General features: G+C 41.1%; 1 protein-coding gene across 1 annotated transcript in view; it reads left to right on the top strand.

Annotated features, from left to right (window-relative positions):
• The window catches only part of foxo4 (forkhead box O4), a 45,767-nt gene that overhangs the window by 9,554 nt on the left and 13,578 nt on the right, over positions 1 to 22,635 (top strand). Inside the window, exon 2 of the mRNA XM_078412108.1 lies at positions 20,718 to 22,004. Within this exon, the coding sequence (XP_078268234.1) occupies positions 20,718 to 21,980 (1,263 nt within the window). The 3' untranslated portion in view covers positions 21,981 to 22,004. The remainder of the gene's footprint in view (positions 1 to 20,717; positions 22,005 to 22,635) is intronic.

Here is a 22,635-nt window from a genome sequence, read left to right as displayed (position 1 = left end):
AAGACCAAAACTGCACACAATACTCCAGATGTGGTCTCACCAGGGCCCTATACAACTGCAGAATGACTTCTTTGCTCCTGTACTCAAATCCTCTTGTTATGAAGGCCAACATGCCATTAGCTTTCTTCACTGTCTGCTGTACCTGCACGCTTACTTTCAGTGATTGGTGTACAAGGACCCCAAGGTCTCTTTGCACTTCCCCTTTACCTAATCTGACACCATTGAGATAATAATCTGCCTCCTTATTTTTGCTGCCAAAGTGGATAACCTCACATTTATCTACATTATACTGCATCTGCCATGCATCTGCCCACTCACTCAACCTGTCTAAGTTACCATGCAACCTCCTAACATCCTCTTCGCAGTTCACACTGTCACTCAGCGTTGTGTCATCCACAAACTTACTAGTGTTGCTTCTAATTCCATCATCCAAATCATTAATATCTATTGTAAATAGTTGCGGCCCCAGCACCGAGCCTTGCGGCACTCCACTCTCCACTGCCTGCCATTCTGAAAAGGACCCGTTTATTCTGACTCTTGGCTTCCTGTCTGCCAACTAATTATCCATGTCAATACCCTACCCCCAATACCATGTGCTCTAATTTTGCTCCCCAACCTCCCGTGTGGGACCTTATCAAAGGCTTTCTGAAAGTCTAGATACACTGCATCCACTGGCTCTCCTTCATCCATTTTACTTGTCCCATCCTCAAAAAATTGCAGAAGATTAGTCAAGCAGGATTTCCCCTTCATAAATCCATGCTGACTTGGACCAATCCTTTCACCGCTTTCCAAATGCGCCGGTATTACCTCTTTAATAATTGACTCCAGCATCTTCCCCACCACTGATGTCAGGGTAACTGGTCTATAATTCTCTGCTTTCTCTCTTGCTCCTTTCTTGAAAAGTGAGATGACATTAGCTACCCTCCAATCCACAGGAACTGATTCTGAATCTATTGAACATGGAAAATGAACATCATTGCGTCCACGATTTCTTGAACCACCTCCTTGAGTACCCTGGGATGCAGACCATCAGGCCCTGGGGATTTATCAGCCTTCAGTCCCATCAGTCTACCCAATACTATTTCTCGTCTAATGCAAAATAAAATGCGAGTGTAACTCAGTGGGTCAGGCAGCATCTCTGGAGAAAAGGAATAGGTCAGTCTGAAGAAGGATCTCTATCTTAAACTTCACCTATTCCTTTTCTCCAGAGATGCTGCCCAACCCGCTGAATTACTTCAGCATTTTGTGTCTTATCTTCAATTTATCACTTGCTTCCTTTCCTTGAGTGAACTTCTTGTCTCTTTCCCACTGGTTTCTCCAACTAATGCTCTAGCTTAGCATTGATTAATAGGACTAGATGTTACAATCCCTAAGGTTTGCACTACAATTGCCTGGTGTTGTTCTTGGGGGTGACCACTAGGTAATGTTCTTGGGGGTGACCATTAGGTAACCACATATTTTTAATTATACAGTTTTACGATAGTTAGAGTTAGTATAAATTTAAATTTGGGAGAAATTACCATCTGTCCAAGAAGTTGCTCCAGCAGCTACATCGATGAGAGAACATGGACGCTTTGATGGGAGAGTAATACCATCCACCCTTGCGTTATGCTTTACTAGTGCACTATCAACCTGGGCTATAAATTGGCCTCAAACGCATGAGAACGGACTCCAAAGACGTACAGGTATGTAGGTTAATTGGCTGGGTAAATGTAAAAAATTGTCCCTAGTGGGTGTAGGATAGTGTTAATGTACGGGGATCACTGGGCGGCACGGACTTGGTGGGCCGAAAAGGCCTGTTTCCGGCTGTATATATATGATATGATGATATGATAACGGACGAAATATATTTTGAGTTTTTAGAAATGGGTTTTTGTAAGGGAATAGGAAAGATCACTTGTATCTGCAAACAAGTTTCTTACTATACCTGTAACTTGCTACATGTTTGCAAATGACAATAAACCCAGTCTGTCAATATTAATTCATTTCAAAACATCCCACCGTGGAAGAGAGTATCAGAGTATATTCATAGCAGGTTATCTGACAGGCTCGAATTAGAAAGCACAATGGAAAGTTTAGCTTTCATTGTATATTTGAGTGATTTTTGTCACTCTTTGGCCAACATGAAGAATCGGTGGTTTTGAAAATCATTTGAGTTTTATATGGTTTAGTCTCCGCTCTGCCTCATTGCTCCCCGATATTGTGCTTTGAAATTATCCCAGATGATATATGTTAGCAAAACACTTTCTGTTAGTGGCAGACATTGCAAATAACTGGAAGAAATCCGAGACAACTGGAATTATAATGGAGACAAAACAGCTGCATAAATTTTGCCTTTAATATTTGTAATGTAGCGGACAGGAAATGCATGTATTCTTTAATTATAGAAATGCACATGCTGTTGGATTCGTCTGTGCTTTGGATAGAACGGTCTTCACTTAATTGCTGCATCATTTTTGGCCAATGCATTTGCCTGTTGGTATAAATGAAAGTGTAACTATTGTTTGATGTTTGCTCCGGAAAGTTTTTTGTCCTGCAAACAACTTCAAAAGAAGATGTTTAAAATGTATTTTGACAGGTCAAACTTCTATGAAACCAAACTCTTTCCCAAGATTTAACTGCTGCACTTTAATCCTTTGGAAGTATTGGTATATGAGAGAGCTGGGTGACAGAAATTTTATCCAAGGATTCTGACCACCGCTCATTTGTTCCCTGTATTGCAAAACGTTTGAAGAGTGTCCATGCCTCAGTTTTGCTGTTTTCTTTCAGTTTGCAAACATTTTGAAAAAAGCATAATCTTGGCTTCAGTTTCCAATTTTTTGCACCTTTTAAAAAATTCTGTTCTAGCCTTGGGATGATTTGCCTTGTCGGTCAAAGATTTACTCTGTTTTATAGTTTCGTTTATTGTCACGCGTACCGAGGTACAGTGAAATGCTTTTTGTTGTGCGCTAACCAATTAAGGAGAGGAAGTATAACATAGCAAAGAAGAGTGGGAAGACAGGATTGGGACTCTTTTAAAGAGCAACAAAAGTTAACTAAAAAGGCAATACGGGGAGAAAAGATGAGGTACGAGGGTAAACTAGCCAATAATATAAAGGAGGATAGCAAAAGTTTTTTTAGGTACGTGAAGAGGAAAAAAATAGTCAAGGCAAATGTGGGTCCCTTGAAGACAGAAGCAGGGGAATTTATTATGGGGAACAAAGAAATGGCAGACGAGTTAAACCGTTACTTTGGATCTGTCTTCACTGAGGAAGATACACACAATCTCCCAAATGTTCTAGGGGCCGGAGAACCTAGGGTGATGGAGGAACTGAAGGAAATCCACATTAGGCAGGAAATGGTTTTGGGTAGACTGATGGGACTGAAGGCTGATAAATCCCCAGGGCCTGATGGTCTGCATCCCAGAGTACTTAAGGAGGTGGCTCTAGAAATAGTGGAAGCATTGGAGATCATTTTTCAATGTTCTATAGATTCAGGATCAGTTCCTGTGGATTGGAGAATAGCAAATGTTATCCCACTTTTTAAGAAAGGAGGGAGAGAGAAAACGGGTAATTATAGACCAGTTAGTCTGACATCAGTGGTGGGGAAGATGCTGGAGTCAATTATAAAAGACGAAATTGCTGAGCATTTGGATAGCGGTAACGGGATCATTCCGAGTCAGCATGGATTTACGAAGGGGAAATCATGCTTGACAAATTTACTGGAATTTTTTGAGGATGTAACTAGGAAAATTGATAAGGGAGAGTCAGTGGATGTGGTGTACCTCGACTTTCAGAAAGCCTTCGACAAGGTCCCACATAGGAGATTAGTGGGCAAAATTAGGGCACATGGTATTGGGGGTAGGGTACTGACATGGATAGAAAATTGGTTGACAGACAGAAAGCAAAGAGTGGGGATAAATGGGTCCCTTTCTGAATGGCAGGCAGTGACCAGTGGGGTACCGCAAGGTTCGGTGCTGGGACCCCAGCTATTTACGATATACATTAATGACTTAGACGAAGGGATTAAAAGTACCATTAGCAAATTTGCAGATGATACTAAGTTGGGGGGTAGTGTGAATTGTGAGGAAGATGCAATAAGGCTGCAGGGTGACTTGGACAGGTTGTGTGAGTGGGCGGATACATGGCAGATGCAGTTTAATGTAGATAAGTGTGAGGTTATTCACTTTGGAAGTAAGAATAGAAAGGCAGATTATTATCTGAATGGTGTCAAGTTAGGAGGAGGGGGGGTTCAACGAGATCTGGGTGTCCTAGTGCATCAGTCAATGAAAGGAAGCATGCAGGTTCAGCAGGCAGTGAAGAAAGCCAATGGAATGTTGGCCTTCGTAACAAGAGGAGTTGAGTATAGGAGCAAAGAGGTCCTTCTACAGTTGTACCGGGCCCTGGTGAGACCGCACCTGGAGTACTGTGTGCAGTTTTGGTCCCCAAATTTGAGGAAGGATATTCTTGCTATGGAGGGCGTGCAGCATAGGTTCACTAGGTTAATTCCCGGAATGGCGGGACTGTCGTATGTTGAAAGGCTGGAGCGATTGGGCTTGTATACACTGGAATTTAGAAGGATGAGGGGGGATCTTATTGAAACATATAAGATAATTAGGGGATTGGACACATTAGAGGCAGATAACATGTTCCCAATGTTGTTGGAGTCCAGAACAAGGGGCCACAGTTTGAGAATAAGGGGTAGGCCATTTAGAACGGAGATGAGGAAGAACTTTTTCAGTCAGAGAGTGGTGAAGGTGTGGAATTCTCTGCCTCAGAAGGCAGTGGAGGCCAGTTCGTTGGATGTTTTCAAGAGAGAGCTGGATAGAGCTCTTAAGGATAGCGGAGTGAGGGGGTATGGGGAGAAGGCAGGAACGGGGTACTGATTGAGAGTGATCAGCCATGATCGCATTGAATGGCGGTGCTGGCTTGAAGGGCTGAATGGCCTACTCCTGCACCTATTGTCTATTGTCTATTGTTTACCATTGAACCATCCAGTTTACAGATACAGGATAAAGGGAATAACGTTTAGTGCAAGGCAAAGTCCGGTTAAAGATGGTCCAAGAGTAGCACAGTTAACGTAATGCTGCTGTGGAAGTAGAGGTTTAAAAGAATGAGGTGATTGTAATGGGCAATTGCAGATCTACTTCTGGGACCAGCATGCAGAGTTGTCTGGCTTGGGCACCATCTTAGAATGAATTATAGATCATATACCTTAGAAGCAACGAAATCTATACAAGGATTAATGTTCTACTCAACATGGGCCCACTGGCAATTTAATAAACTACTAGACCAAGTGGACACCTTGGGCCCAAACCTCTCCTGCTTTGGTGCAGCACCCTCTCCTCCCTCCCCCTCCTCCTCCTCCTCCTCCCTCTCACCCTCCCCTCCCTCCTTCCACCCTTCCCTCTACCCTCCACCCCCCCTTCCTCACTCCCCCCTCCCTCCCTAGAAGGTAGATTTAAACCTTAAAATGTGACTAACTTTAAAAATATAACACCGATTTCAATGAAACCTCTTCCATTAGCACCAAAGTGACAGTGGTGAGTAAGATGGGCCTAAAATTGTCCCGCTATCGTGTACTGTTTTGGCTGTAGTTCAGGAACAAACAAACAAACGGGAGTTTTAGTATATAGATCATAAACATTTTATAAAACCCATACTGAACTTTAGTTCTGAAACTGCATGAATTGAGAATGAAAAAGCTAATTAGAAGTGCTGGGGTTTCAGATTTTTTTAAAAAAGGCTTTGTTTGCAACCCCCTGTTCAGTCATTTCAAGTTACAAGAAAAGTACTGACGTCACCTTGGCCACAACTGAGTGAAATTTGAGACCCTAGTACATAGACTGTAAACAGGCATGCAGCTGTTAGTTATGTAACCAGTATAAGATTTGTTGAAAGTATATGGAAATTGAACTTCAGAACATAAGCAGAGTAATTGGTATCCCTGTTGAGCTGAATTATGTTAGCTGTAGCCAATGGTTCCAGAGGGACCTGTTGGTATTTGGACAGTGCTGAGTAAATACAGTGTCCTCCGTAATGTTTGGGACAAAGACCCATCGTTTATTTATTTGCCTCTGAACTCCACAATAACAAATCACTTGTGGTTAAAGTGCATATTGTCAGATTTTAATAAAGGCCATTTTTATACATTTTGATTTCATGTAGAAATTACAGCTGTATTTATACATAGTCCTCCCATTTCAGTGCACCTTAATGTTTAGGACACACGGCTTCACAGGCATTTGTAATTGCTCAGCTGTGTTTAATTGCTTCCTTCATGCAGGTGTAAGAGAGCTCTCAGCACCTAGTCTTTCCTCCAGTCTTTCCATCACCTTCGGAAACTTTTATTGCTGTTTATCAACATGAGGACAAAAGTTGTGCCAATGAAAGTCAATGAAGCCATTATGAGACAATTGAAATAAGTTTTTTTAATTGTCTCCAAATGTCAGCCACATTTTGGATTGTTAGAAGGTCCATACAGTTTTGACAGGGCCCCACAGCCAACTGTGCTGGATGCCGCCCTAGTGTTCAGTTGGCACAATTGCTCTTTACATCCAAACTAAATACACTAGACATTTATCCTGGGCAAAAAGCCTGATTTCAGCTTGATTAGATTCATTGAACCTCGTTGCCTGACCTCCATAGTGGTAATATTTCAAGTTTGGTTATTAGGATGAGAATTAATCATGGCTTAGCCATTTGAAAACACTGTTCCACAGACTAAATGTCAAGGAGCCTCCAAATTGATTGAAGAATGCAGTACAGATGCTCCCCGGCTTACGATGCTTTGACTTACGATATTTTGACTTTGCGATGGTGCGAATGGCAGCAATCCGTAGCGAACCGCATCTCGCTTCCAGCCATGTGATCAGGTGTATTAAATGCATTTCCATTTGCTATATTTTTGGTTTCCGATGGATTTCTCGGTACGTAACCCCATCGGGAGTTGAAGAGCACCTGTATCTTCAATCTTTTACATTTTGGGTGCATTGATAACAGTCTTTTAAGCCAAGAGAAAGAGGGTGATTTCATCTCCTGTTACTTCTGTAATTCTTTGAGTTTGTCGTCTTTCGATGAGTTATAAATGAATTCAACAAAGCTGTCAGCTGAATGGGCTATGGCTTTTTGCCACTGGTATAAACAACATTCTTTCTGGTAATTTTGTGCCCCCCCCCCCAGCCTGTTCCTAATAATCCTAAATCACTTTCAGCATAAATTAAAATGTAACTTTTATTTTCCGAAGTCCAATGAGCTAATGATCAAGTGTCAGCTGATTGCCATACTATTCTAATGCTCACATGATGTTGCTATCCATTCTGTTCCCAATATTGTCTCTTGCAAATTTTAATTTGATTTGGAAAAAGCTGGCAGGAATAGAACAGTGACTTGTTTGTTTTTATCCCTAATCATTTTATGGCAGTCAAAATTTTGCAGAGAGCTTCTGACCAGTAGTTTAAAGCCATAAACCTATTACTGTGAATTGACGATGTGACATTGGCAAGTAAGACGTTAGTTGTTTTCCTGTCAGAATTTTGCCTATTTAAATGATTCCGTTTCCTTTCTGAAAGTGTCTTTTATTTTTGTCTTGTAGGAATGGCTCCCTCCCATTCTGTAGTTTGTTTTTGTCGCATAGATGCTGTCCACGTTTGACATTTCTGTACAGAAAGACTCCCATGTTTACGTGGGTGAGAGTGGAGCTGCTTGTGTTACAAGACAATGCTCTCATTGTGAGCTTGGAATTGGAGAAGTAGTACTGAAATGAGACAACACTATCTGATTTAACTGGGGCTACCATAACTTCAAAAGAAAAGTTAATCTTGCCAGCGATTTCTTTTGTGTTTTTACTAAGATTCTGCTCTTTATCTACTTGTGGGTGAGAAATGTCTGCCCTTTAGTCTATGGTAAATGAGGAATCAACACTTAGTTCATTGGTGCATTGAAAAAAATCTACACCTTTGGTAATATTGTCTTTGTATTCCTTCTCTTATTTCACACTCTTAAATTTGCATGGTTATATTCAAATATAACTATGGCGGTTTTAATGGCTAAATTTTAAGAGAGGTGCAACATTTTTATAATTTTAAGAAATAAAGCATTCCAAGTTAGAATTTGAAATGGGGACTGGGAAGGGTGGAAATAAAACATTTAATAATTAACAGTCCAGGTTTAAAACATTTATCATTTCAGAGAAACATGCACTAGATTTTAAGTGAGATCGTTCTGATAGATAATGTCAGTATGGCATGCAAGAGAGGATATAAGTTTATTTTGATTTGTGACAATGCTATAATTGGAAGGAGCATACCACGGTCTATTGCTTAGTTCAGTTTAGATATACAGCATGGAACCAGACCCTTTGGCTCACTGAATCTGCACCGACAAGTGATCCCCACACATTAATGCTATCCTACACCCACTGGGGACAATTTTTATTTATAGAAAGCCAATTAACCTCCAAACCTGTACGTCATTGAGGTGTGGGAGGAAACCGAAAATCTCGGGGAAAACCCCGCGGTCACGGGGAGAACGTACAAACTCCATACAGACAGTACTCGTAGTTGGGATGGAACCCGGGTCTCTGGTGCTGAAAGGGCTGCAAGGCAGCAACTCTACCGCTGTGCCACCGTACATTCTTTTTGTTTTTGAAACTGGTGTGACTGGTGGCTAGAGGATATTGTCCACTTTATTTACATAATACTTGGATAAAATACTGAGATATATATTAATTTCTAGTATTTACTCTGTTACCGAGTTATTTCCAGAGCACTCATTTATGTCTATTGGTGATGGCATTATAAATTACTTTGAAAATAGATGTTGTTGTTACTTCATTGGAAGCATCGAGAGGAATCAAATTGTGCTAAATTATTCATAAATTGAAGGTCCCTTGTGCTTTAACAAAAGAATATAGATTGGTTTAAGTGAGTGGGCAAAGTTTTGGCAATGGAGTGTAACTTGAGATTTGTGAGTGTCCAGATTGTCAGAAAAAGTGCTGGTTAAATGGTGAAAGGGTTCCGAGCCGTTGATGTACAGGAGTCGGATATAATTAGGCACAATAGAGGGAAAATATTTATTGCTGGGGGATGCTTCAGCATTTCTTCATTGCCTCTGTTCAGGGGGTCCTGATGTTGAGAAGGTTGATTAGAATGCAAGTCCTGGCTTCTGTTGAGTGATATATAGAAATACACTCAGCACCAAAGGCATTTGGATCTACTTGTTCTCCCACATATGGGAAGCATGTTTGTTAATCTATAATCTCATCAAGGGCACTAAATGGATGCTATTTTTGGGCTTGTAACCAAGTGTGAACCAAGGAAGCTTGCTTATTTTTGCTGAATTATTAAATTGGTGTGATATTGTAGTGATTTGTCATAGGAAAAAAATAAAGATTTGCCCACCTATTTTCATGAAGCAGTGTCTCCAAGAACAATTTATAAGAGTGTTTTGGTTGAACAAAAAAAAAACTGCTTTCTCTTCCTTTTTAGTGAGACTGATATATAACACACACACACACACACACACACACACACACACACACACACACACACCCACACCCCCACACACCCCCATTTTTCTCAAGAAGGTAACTTGACCTGGGTCGTATGCTTCCTGCTTATCATGATCCTGAACATTCAATGATGTCTGACCAGAGAAGTGTGGTCTATTATTCATCTGCATTTCACAGTTTTCTGAAAAGTGACTACTTACGAATATAGGGTGAAAATCCTTTGAGAGCTTTTTTAATCTGAGATGCTTGAGATGATGCACTATCCTGTGCTAGTGTAGATCATTGAATTAAGTCTAGGAGTTGAACCAAGATTTGTTTTGGTTTGAATTGCTCATTCCATGGAGGGGGGCAGTACAGTCAGAACAATTTGCAACAGGTTTACCCTGATTTTTCTATCAGACATTTTTATCTAAATGTCTCCATTGTAGCGTGTCGATAAAGGCAAGGAGCCAGGTATTTCGGGAAGGTATATTTTATTGTATCGTGGTATCAGACGGGTCTAGTCTGCCGGAATGGCTTGGCGCCCAAACCTTGTCCTTATATACCTGAGTCCAGGACCGCCTCCCGGGACTGGTCCATTCCCGTGCCGAGGGGTCGGTAGAAGTATGGCCCGACCCTTGGGAGCCGCCACACCATGTTGCATTATCAAACTTTCCACATACAATGATGTTGTCATTTTCTTTAAGCTTGGCATTCTCTTTGTATTGGTAATATGTTACTTAAAATACTACCTGCCACTGAATCTGGAGCAAGTGACTGGGGTGAAACTGCTCCTTGATTAGATGTACAATACTACTTGTATAATAGCATGTGTTAATAGACCATGTATGAATTTGGGTGAATTTGGTGTTTGGGACTGATTTTGTGTTGGATAGTGGATGATTGATACCACATGTGCCTGCAAGCTATTTTAACCACAGGTCTGATTTCCTTCTGATTACTTCATAGGCTTGGACATGCCTGAATCTGGTAGTATTTCAGCTGTTACTAACCATAAAATCAGACTCGAGGCTGTGCTTTTTTTCACCTTATGTTCTTTGGCTTGAAGACAGTTAAGTGCAATAAATATTCCAGTGATGTGATGGATTTTCGCTCTTTCATCCAGTTCTGTGAAATGTGGGCCTAGTTGGTCATAAGTGTTTCCATTTGCAGATTCTAGACAATTATGTTTAATATTCATACAATACCAGGAACAACAATGTAATTTTTGTGTCTATTTTATTAAAAAAGAAATGTTTTCCAAAGGGTACAGATTAATGTCTAACAGGAAATGTGTGTGATTTATAGACTGCTTTTTATTTTGGAGGAGGGGTAAGGTAGGAAGAGTTGCAGTGAAAGTGTTTTAAAGTGTTGGCTTTAGGTGCAGGAAATACAGTGCCCTCCATAATGTTTGGGACAGACCCATCATTTATTTCTTTCCCTCTGTACTCCAGAATTTGACATTTGTAATTGGAAAAAATCACATGTGGTTAAAGTGCACATTGTCAGATTTAATTAAAGGGTATTTTTATACATTTTGGTTTCACCATGTAGAAATTACAGCTATGTTTATACACAGTCCCCCCATTTCAGGGCACCATAATGTTTGGGACACATGGCTTCACAGGTGTTTGTAATTGTTCAGGTGTGTTTAATTGCCTCCTTAATGCAGGTATAAGAGAGCTCTCAGCACCAAGTCCTTCCTCCAGTCTTTCCATTACCCTTGGAAACTTTTATTGCTGTTTATCAACATGAGGACCAAAGTTACATAGAAACATTGAAAATAGGTGCAGGAGGAGGCCATTTGGCCCTTTCAGGGCCAATGAAAGTCAAAGAAGCCATTATGAGACTGAGAAACAAGAGTAAAACTGTTAGAGACATCAGCCAAACTTTAGGCGTACCAAAATCAACTGTTTGGAACATCATTAAGAAGAAAGAGAGCACTGGTGAGCTTACTAATCGCAAAGGGACTGGCAGGCCAAGGAAGACCTCCACAGCTGATGACAGAAGGATTCTCTCTACAATAATGAAAAATCCCCAAACACCTGTCCGACAGATCAGAAACACTCTTCAGGAGTCGGGTGTGGATTTGTCAATGACCACTGTCCGCAGAATACTTCATGAACAGAAATAGAGTCCACTGCAAGATGCAAACCACTGGTTAGTTGCAAAAATAACTTGGCCAGGTTACAGTTTGCCAAGAAGTACTTAAAAGAGCAACCACAGTTCTGGAAAAAAGGTCTTGTGGACAGATGAGACAAAGATTAAATTATATCAGAGTGATGGCAAGAACAAAGTATGGAGGAGAGGAGGAACTGCCCAAGATCCAAAGCATACCACCTCATCTGTGAAACACGGTGGTGGGGGTGTTATGGCCTGGGCATGTATGGCTGCTGAAGGTACTGGGTTACTTATCTTCATTGATGATACAACTACTGATGGTAGTAGCATAATGAATTCTGAAGTGTATAGACACATCCTATCTGCTCAAGTTCAAACAAATGCCTCAAAACTCATTGGCCGGCGGTTCATTCTACACCAAGACAATGATCCCAAACATACTGCTAAAGCAACAAAGGAGTTTTTCAAAGATAAAAAAATGGTCAATTCTTGAGTGGGCAAATCAATCGCTCGATCTGAACCCAATTGAGCATGCCTTTTATATGCTGAAGAGAAAACTGAAGGGGATTAGCCCCCAAAACAAGCACAAGCCAAAGATGTCTGCAATACATGCCTGACAGAGAGCATCACCAGAGAAGACACCCAGCAAGTGGTGATGTCCATGAATCGTAGACTTCAAGCAGTCATTGCATGCAAAGGATATGCAACAAAATACTAAACATGACTATTTTCATTTACATGACATTGTTGTGTCACAAACATTATAGTGCCCTGAAATTGGGGGACTATGTATACAAACTGCTGTAATTTCTACATGGTGAAACTAAAATGTATAAAAATGGCCTTTATTAAAATCTGACAATGTACACTTTAACCACATGTGATTTTTTTTCTATTACATATCTCAAATTGTGGAGTACAGAGCCAAATAAATAAATGATGGGTCCTTGTCCCAAACATTATGGAGGGCACTGTAAATCATAATATGGAAGTGGCCGAAAAACTAATATGTCATGAGGATGTTTTTCGTATAAAGTCCACTGAAGTATTTGAAAGTGTGCAGATGATCGTGTCAATATGCTGAGGTGTGTGGCCAACACAGACAGGCCAGAATTACTGCAGTAGATTTGCAAATTTGGCAGAATGACAGCCACTATCATGCCATTAGTCTAGTCGTGGGAACAAATGACAACTAAATCTGTTGCTGGTTACAAAGCTTGTAATGCTGAGGCTTTTCAGTTTATTGTCATGATACATTTGTGTCATCGTGCATCATTTTTGAGACATTTTACGACATTTTTATAGTAAGGCTGCCTTGCTTTATTGCAAGTCTAAAAAAACTCAATAGACTGGAGATGCTACTTAGTAGAAAAACCTGATTTGAGTAAAACACTGAGAATACTTGGCATTACATCTGGCATATTATGCTGGAGTTATTGCGGAGCATGGAGTTCATATGAATGGTATGTCCTCACTTCGCCAACTTGAACAGAAACCTTGTCTTTATTTTTTATTTTACAGTAAAATACATGTTTGGTTGGTTAGTTTCTGTAATTCCATTGAAGGTCTAGTATGTACATGGAATGGTTTCCCAGCTTAGCTTTATTGAGGAAACCAACAGCGTAATTATATTTGTGGATTGTATAATCCTGTTAAGTTGCGCAAATGGACCAGCACTATTAATTTTATATTTCATGATACGATAGGTTAATCGCTGTTGAAATGTATAAATTTAATTCCTTTTCATGGATTATTTGGAATCTGTAACAAAATTATTAGATACAATTTTTAAAAAAAGAAGAAAATCCTGGCATATTCAGCAGACGGGCAGTCATTGTAGTGAAACGGTTACTTTCCAGTTCAATGCCACTAAGTCATTCAAGGGTTTGAGGGAATGGACTGCCAGCTGGTAACAAAAACTATGGATATCACTAAATTTGCTATTATCCTTTGGGTGGAGGAGGTGGTGGGGGGGATCTTCATACTCCTCTAAATCCCCACCCCTAGTTTTTGACCCTATATCAGGAGTGATTAGATACTTACTGCTGGAGTAACGCAGCAGGTCAGGCAGCGTCTGGGTGACGTTTCGGGTTGGGACCCTTCGTCAGACTGAAGAAAGGTCCTGACCCAAAACGTCATCTATCCATGATCTCCAGAGATGATGCCTGACCTGATGAGTTACGCCAGAACTTTGTGTCTTAATTTGTAAACCAGCAACTGCAGTTGCTTGCTTCTACATTCTGAAAGTTGATACTTCCTATTTACTTTCTACATCCCTCATAATTTTCTACATTTCAAGTAAGTCTCCTCTCAATCACTTCTCTTCCAAAGAACGTTACCCTACCTTGCACAATATTTCCTTGCAGCTGTGATTTTCTAGTCCTGGCAACAGCCTCCAACATCTCCTCCTGCACCTTCTTCAATATAGTCATATCTTCCCTATACTGTGACCTGAATGCTAAGAGAAACTCTCACTCATTGTGTATAATTCTACCCTCCCTGCTTTCTGATCCTTGTCTTTGCGACTAAAGGAAAGCCTCCTGTAAGCCTTTTTAATCACTTGATTAACCTGTCCTGGTTAAAAGGTGGGGATTGGAATCAAACTGGTAGAACTGCCTCACAGACTTGCCATGAAACTGTGTGAATCATACCTTAAAGTCAGCAGCCCAGAACTTGCTGTTCCACAAGCAAAATAGACCAATCTGAGATGGTGAAATAGGTTGTACAGATACGAAGGAGTGGCCCTGGTATCCATGACATTGACTCCATACCCCACAACAACACATGATCAGCCATATACAAGGAAACTTGCTAAACATAGCACAAAAAGTAAGGAAATTTGTGTTTGGTAGATTATTTCTTTGTTGTAACCATGCTTCTTGGCAATAAATCTTATACCGTTGGGAAGCCTGTTTATTTCCCTTTTAAATGGTGCCAGATTTGTAAGGAACATGCATTTGTGGGATGAGCAGCAGAGCTGAGTATGTGGGTTGCGCCCATGAAAAACCTGCCAAATCTTCTCTGCCAATGCCAAACAGCTTATTCTGCCATTGACTCTTGTTCGGTGTTGTTTGGTGGATTGGATGATTGAAGTCTGAAGAAACAAGACATATTGGCAATTTAACAATTTATTCATTTAATAAACAGGAGCCACAGTAGCGTGTGGAAGAACCATACACAGCCATAACAGCCTGGCACCTCCTCCTCATGCTGGTCACCAGCCTGGTCGCACACTGTTGTGGGATGGCATCCCATTCTTGTCAGCACCTGGGGGTACCAGAAGCTCAAAACAAGAGTCAATAGCACCAGCAGAATAAGCTGTTTGGCATTGGCAGAGAAGATTTGGCAAATTTTTCATGGGCGCAACCCATATACTCAGCTCTGCTGCTCATCCCACAAATGCATGTTCCTTACAAATGTGGCACCATTTAAAAGGGAAATAAACAGGCTTTCCAACGGTATAAGATTTATTGCCAAGAAGCATTGTTACAACAAAGAAATAATCTACCAAACACAAATTGCCTTACTTTTTGTGCTATGTTTAGTTACCCACTTGCCAATTGAACTCTGCTGATGGATCCACACATGTCCACATTAAATGGCATTTGGATGCATTGAGATTAGCAGGAGTACTCATTGTACTCTGAAAGCATCAGCACTGCCTGATTCCTGGAATCTATAGGGACTGGGAAGAGAGTGGGACAGCTGATGAGAGAACCAAACTTATCCTTGTCAATCTACTGTGATAGTTTTGAGAGGACTAACCATTGTTTTGTCATTGTAGGAATAAAAGTAATGCCTGGACATGGAGAACATCCTCCATTTTGTTGTGTGGTACTTATTCATTTTCCTAAGGCTTGCGAGCAGCAACACCAAATTTAAAGTTAAATGCTAACGCATAGAAGCTACAACCCATGGTTCTGTAAATGCTAAATAGAAACATTCATGATGCAACTAGTTGACTCCACAACGAGTGAAGGAGATCAAAGTTCTTCCCTCTCTCTCTCTCTCTCTCTCTCTCGTCTGGTCAAAAAAGATGGTAATTCATGTCGTTGACTATAGGGAGACCAGTACCTGCATGGTGATGATATAGCTAAATGCATTTGCAGCCATCCTTGACCAGAAGTGCTGGAAAGTCGATCTTTGCCATATACGTGTCTTCAGCCAATTTGATTCACTCCACTTGATGAAAAGAAATTGCTGGGTATAATTAATAAAACTTCCTTGCTGAGATGCTAAAGACCATAGAGCTCGTCATGCCATAAGCCAAACTATTCCACTGCGTTTATAACACTGGCATTTACTAAACTAGGTTGAAAATTGTTCATGAAAACATGAAATGTTGGGTACCAAACAAGTAAGGACACATCTATGACGAGAGAAACAAAATTAATTTCAGATATGATGTCTATTAATCTTTCATGAACCTTGAGCATTGTCAACCTATTTTGTTTTTATTTTGGTTTTGCAGCATCTTCAATATTTGCTTTTAAAACATACTCAAATATTTTTTTCCACAAAACAGAATCTTTCCAATTTAGGTCATCCTTAGCCACTTTTCAATGCTGAACCAGTAGCAAGGTAATGGTTGGTGTTGTTGACTGGGGTGGCAAGTGTTAATGAACAATAACCTGTTTGAAAATCCATAGACTGGGTTTTGCCAGAATCTCCAGCTCCAGACCTCATTATAGCCTTGATATAAACGTGGACCAAAAAGCCGAATTTAACAAATAAGTAAAGAAGGATTGTCCTTGATGGTAAAGCAGTATGTCATCACGGAACATTTATAAAACTGAGGCCAGTGAACTTAAAGGAGGGAACTGGTTTACCGATTGGAATCATACATTGCACAAAGGAGGATGTTGTGATCGTTTGGAGATTAATCATTTCAAATCTATGATGTTACTGTAGGATATCCTTCAGGTAGGATCCTAGATATAATTATCTTTGGCTGCTTCACCAATGACCTTCCATCATCAGGTCAGCAATGAGGATGTTTAATGAACATTACACAATAATTGGTTCCATTCACATAAGCACAAAACAATAAATCCCCCTCTATATGCAGCAAGAATTATTCAGCATCTGCAGTTATTTTCTTATACCACTTGTTGCTCCACTGCGATTTCTCTTCAAGGTATGTCCACTTTGAAGAAGTTCTCCTCCTCTCTTCGACGAGAGTTTAGCAACATGCTTTCTTGCTGCTCCCCCTCTGTGATACAGCATCTGCAGTGATTTTCTTATTCAACATTTGGGTGTGGACGGTTAGAGACAAATATCAATCATACTACACAAGTGCCAAATAACTATCATCTCTAGTGTGAGAGAGAATAATTATCCACTATGTTTGTATTCAATGGCATTGCCATCATTGCCCCCCCCCCCCCCCAACAATCCATATCCTCTAGATCATCATTGACTAGATTGACTAGAAATGTAATTGGCTTCAAGAACAAGTCATAACTGGGTATCTTGGGGATGACTCTCCTCACGATTCTCCAAAGGGTTTTATCCATTACAATGCCCAGCTCAGGGATGTGAGAACTCGCTCCAATTTCTAGGTGGTTCTTACAACAGAAGAAGTCTAGTGACATCCAAAATGTATCATTTTGCATGATTGGTACCTCAACCATTCACTTTCTTCGGCATCAGTTGGAGCAAGCGCCTCACAGTGCCAGAGACTATGGTTCAAATCTGACCTTGGGTGCTGACTGTTGGGAGTTTGCAGGTTCTCCATGCGACCGTGTGGGTTTCCTCCAGGTGCTCCAATTTCTTTGCACACCCCAAAAATGTGCAGGGTTGTAGATTAATTGGCCTCTGTAAAATTACTCCGAATGTGTCAGGAATGGATAAGCAAGTGGGGAGAACATAGAACTAGTTGTGAACGAATGGGTGACGTTTCGGGTCGAGACCCTTCTTCAGACTGATGTCAGGGGGGGCGGGACAAAGGAAGGATATAGGTGGAGAGTGGGAGATCTGGGAAGGGGGAGGGGAAGAGAGGGACAGAGGAACTATCTAAAGTTCCCAGATCTCCCACTGTCTTCCTGTCTCCACCTATATCCTTCCTTTGTCCCGCCCCCCCTGACATCAGTGAAGAAGGGTCTCGACCCGAAACGTCGCCCATTCCTTCTCTCCTGAGATGCTGCCTGACCTGCTGAGTTACTCCAGCATTTTGTGAATAAATACCTTCGATTTGTACCAGCATCTGCAGTTATTTTCTTACACTAGTTGTGAATGGGTGATTGATGGTTCGCGTTGACTTGGTGGGTTGAAGGGCCTGTTTCCCTGTTGTGTCTAAAATAAGCAGAAAAATGAACTGCAGTTGCTGGTTTACAAAAGACAATGCTGGAGTAACAACAGGTCAGGAAGCATTCTGAAGAACATGCATTGGTGATGTTTCAGTTAGGGACTCTTCTTCAATACAGTTGCTGATTTCTTAACACCAATACCCCTTGCTGTACTTGCCCCATTGCCTTGATTTCCTTACTTTCCAGGCATCTGTTGATCTGTCTTGAATATACTCCACAGCCCTCTGGGGTAGACCATGTCAAACATTTATCACCCTCTGCATGAAGACATTTTTTTCATCTCGTATGTAAAGCTGATCCTTCATTGTGAGACTCCAAACCTCTGATCCCAGACACCCTAACCAGGGGAAATATAATCCTCCTGATCTATTCTGTCAAGAAATCTGTCAAGAAATTCAATGAGATCAACTCTCATGCTTCCAAACATGAGAGTGTGTTCCCACCTAAGATAAATCCAGAAACCTATGTGGTGAGCTTTTCAGTAGCTCTCTTTGGGAATGGACACCAAACCTTGCACAACGTTCCAGGCATGGTATCGCTCACACCCAGTGTAAATGGAGCAAGATACTAAATCCTCCTCTGCTAAAAGCCAATACCCTGTTAAACTTCCTAATTGCTTGCTTTATCTACATATTAACTTCCAATGGTTTATGTTAAAATGTGTGACACTTAATTGCATAGATTACATTGATAGCTACTCCCAATTTCATAACATCTGTGATGAAGCACATGGATAGCAGGCAGTTCAGAACATATTTTTACCTACAGATTTTCCTCCCTGGTCATACATGTTCTTAGCCAAAAATATTCTGTCGTTTCTACATGATTGCTGAGTGTAATTCCTGGAAATCATTATCTAATGACATTGTGGGAGCATGTTCATTAGAAGACTACCAATTCACCATTACTATGTGGAAGGCAGTTGGGGATGGGTACTAATTGCTGGCTTTGCCAGGAATACCAATATTCCTGAAAACACCAAAAAGTCAATTGTGCATGAGAAGTTTAGAATACAGTCAGAAGAAGGGTCTCGACCCAAAACGTCACCCATTCCTTCTCTCCTAAGATGCTGCCTATCCCGCTAAGTTTCTCCAGCATTTTGTGTCTATTTTCTGTTTAAACCAGCATCTGCAGGCTCCGCGATCATTTCGCTGGACACTTCCGCTCGGTCTGCACTTTAACTCCCCCTCCCATTCCCAATCTGACCTTTCTGTCCTCTATTGGCAGAGTGAGGCCCAGCGCAAATTGGAGGAACAGCACCTCATATTTCACTTGTGTAGCTTACACCCCAGCGGTATGAACATTGACTTCTCTAACTTCAAAAGGCCCTTGCTTTCCCTCTCTCTCCATCCCTTCCCCTTCCCCGTTCTCCCACCAGTCTTACTGTCTCCGACTACATTCTATCTCTGTCCCATCCACTCCCCCGACATCAGTCTGAAGAAGGGTCTCGACCCGAAACGTCACTCATCCCTTCTCTCCAGAGATGCTGTCTGTCCCGCTGAGTTACTCCAGCATTTGTATCTATCTGCAGTTCTTTCTTACCCAGTCCACTAAAATCTTGGGTTCATTAAAGCAGTAGTATGTGGTTTTTAAACTCTGGTTGCATGCTGAACAGACTTGTGATTTTTATTTTTTATCTTTCATATTTACAATGCAATTATAATGTCTCCAGTCTTTCTGCAACCTCTGGCTAGAATAGTTTTGTGTGTCTAGATGTTGATACTTTAATGTTGCAACAAAATGAGGAGCAGAGTACAGGAGAGCGTGGCACTCCTGCCATATCTTCTGGGCACAAGTCTTGTTATTGTTCTCACAGCTGCCTCTTGCAAGCCAAATGTTAACTCCCACATAAGCAACTTAAGGGTGAAAACCGCAAGTGCCACAAATCCCTGAGGTTGACTCTTTACACATTCGTTGTGGCATGTTGGAATGGGTTTCCCCATTAAATAAAGTGCAGTAGCCCCTCTTTAGGTCTGACAATGTGAGCTGCTTTGACTTCAGCAAAAGGCCGCACTCAACGGCATATGGACTACTTCAAACTGCGAAATATTTCTGTAATCCTTGACTAACATTCTTAAAATTATATAAATATCTGCAAAACGTCTCTATTGTCTTCCAATGCAAACTTATTTTGATCATAGCAAAAAAATGTGCTCTGAAAGTATGGTGGTGATGTTTTTATGCTTATGGTCAAAACGGTCAAAACAGTAAACTAGAATGTGAGTCAACCCAGGATGTTCTTGCATACAATTTTTTTTTAAAGTGATTGCATGTAAGATATGCATGGTCAAGATAGGGGAATTAAGAACCAGAGAATATACATTTAAGGTGCGAAAGGGGAAAGATTTAATAGGAACCTGAAGAGCAACTTTTTTTTAAGAGGGTGATGGGTATATGGAAGGAGCTGCCAGAGGAGGTAATTCAGGCAGGTAATATAACAGCATTTAAAAGACACTTGGGAAGGTACATGGCTAGGAAAGGTGTAGAGAGATATATTGGCCAATCGCAGCCAAATGGGACTAGCTTAGATGGGACATCTTGGTCGGCATGGATGAGTTGGGCTGAAGGGCCTGTTTCTGTGCTGTATGACTCTATGCCTCTTTTATAAAGCAAGATAAAAGTTGTAACATCTTTTGGATTGAGCAAAAACGGGTAAATCTGAAGTCAAGTGTTGAACATCTGAATGCATAGCAGTAATCAACTTCTGAAAAGTAAAGCATGATTAATGTTTTGGGCGTCAATTTTCAGTTGGATTGAAGCCGTTTTGTTTTCAACTTTTCCCAAGTAGTTTTCTAACCTGTATTTTTGTGATTCTTTCAGAATTCCATTCGACACAATCTTTCTCTGCACAGCAAATTCATCCGAGTCCACAATGAAGCTACCGGGAAGAGCTCTTGGTGGATACTCAATCCTGAAGGTGGCAAAAGTGGAAAATCGCCCAGGCGAAGAGCAGCATCAATGGACAATAATAGCAAGCTTGTCAAGAGCAAAGGAAGAGCTGCCCGGAAAAAGGCTGCCCTTCAAACAGCTCAGGAGGGAAATGCTGATAGTCCTAGTTCACAAATTTCCAAATGGCCCGGCAGTCCTTCCTCGCGTAACAATGAGGATTCTGAGACTTGGACCAGTTTTAGACCAAGAACAAGCTCTAATGCTAGTACGTTAAGTACTGGACATTTGTCCCCCATAATGCCAGAACAGGAGGACGTGGAAGATGAACTTCATTCTGCACTTGTCTATCCCAGCTCTTCGAGCAAGCTGCCATCAACGCTCACGGAAAATATAATTGAAGAACTTGAACTCATTGATAATTTAAACCTCATGTCACCATCATCTGCATTGTTGCCAACTCCACAATCATTGTCCACTGGATTGATGCAACAAGGCTCAACCTATGCATTTAGGTCACAAAATTCTGTCTCTGGATCAAAGGCTTCCACCTATGGAAACTCTTTCTATGATCCATCAGAACTGACATCTGTGCAAAGCCACTTTAGTGTACCCGCAACTCTCGAAGCTCTCCTGACTTCTGATTCGCCGACTCATACTGATGTGATGATGAGCCAAGTTGACCCTGTAATGCCACAGACTGGAGGTCGACTGACCAGTGAAAATTTGATGCTGTTGAACATTGAGTCTCTCAGCAGTCCATCTGCAGAGTCGAAAGTTAATCAGCCGAGCCAACAAGAAAAATCTGCAGGATCACCAGCCACTTCTATTAATGCTAATACTTTACCTCAAGCGTTGAGTATGTTGGGACCACCACCTGATGCAAACCACATGCCCACTTTGAAGGCCCAACTCCAGTGCCCAGTAAGCCAGGCTTTGCAAATTGGTTTGCCGTCCACTGTCAACTCGAACAGCAGCAACAACTCTTCAGGAGGAGTTAATATGAATCATGAGAATTTCCCCCGAGATCTTGATTTGGATATGTTCATGGAAAGTCTTGACTGCGATGTGGATTACATAATTGATCATGACCTCATGGATGATGAAGGACTTGATTTCAACTTGGATCCTATTGCCACTAACCCATCTTATCCCAGCACTTCACAGCCATCTTCTCGTAGCTGGGTGCCAAGTTAATTTCCAATGAATGCGTTGCCTCAGGTAACTCCTACTTTTTGAGCACTGTCATCCAAAATGGTGACAACAAGCTGAAAATTAATTTTAAGTTTTAGTCTGAAGTTTGAAAAACAACTTGTTCATAGCATTCGTAAAGCAGGCTTGCTTTCCAAAGTAGTTGATTTCCTTTGTGCTAAAGCACATTGTCAGTTGCAATGAAAGGAGAAGGACCAAACAATTATTGCTTTAGTTTAGTTTAGCTTAGAGATGCAAGGACCTTTGGCCTGCCAGGTCAGTGCCAACCAGCGATCATCCTGTACAATAACACTATCCTATACACTAGGAACAATTGTACAATGTTTACAGAAGTTAATTAAGCTACAAATCTGTGCTACCTTGGTGTGTGAGAGGAAACCGGAGCATCCAGTGAAGCCCACACGGTCTGTGTCGCTGTAAGGCAGCAACACTACCGCTGCCTAATTGCTCTTGCACAAGCCCTCACGTCTTGTGAGGTATAAAAACATCTGTAGGTAGAAACAATTTTTAAATTTTTTTTTTGATGCAAGTAGGAGATTTGTTTTTAGCTTTCTGCTTGAGATTAAAGGTGAACCTGGAAATTGTTAATAATTTATTGTGAATAACTGATTTTAGATAAATTCCTAAGATCAACAGATTT

This window comes from Rhinoraja longicauda, chromosome 15 (genome assembly GCF_053455715.1).
Source record: "Rhinoraja longicauda isolate Sanriku21f chromosome 15, sRhiLon1.1, whole genome shotgun sequence".
In the NCBI taxonomy this organism is placed as follows: domain Eukaryota; kingdom Metazoa; phylum Chordata; class Chondrichthyes; order Rajiformes; family Arhynchobatidae; genus Rhinoraja; species Rhinoraja longicauda.
This window is presented reverse-complemented; position numbering and strand designations above follow the sequence as displayed.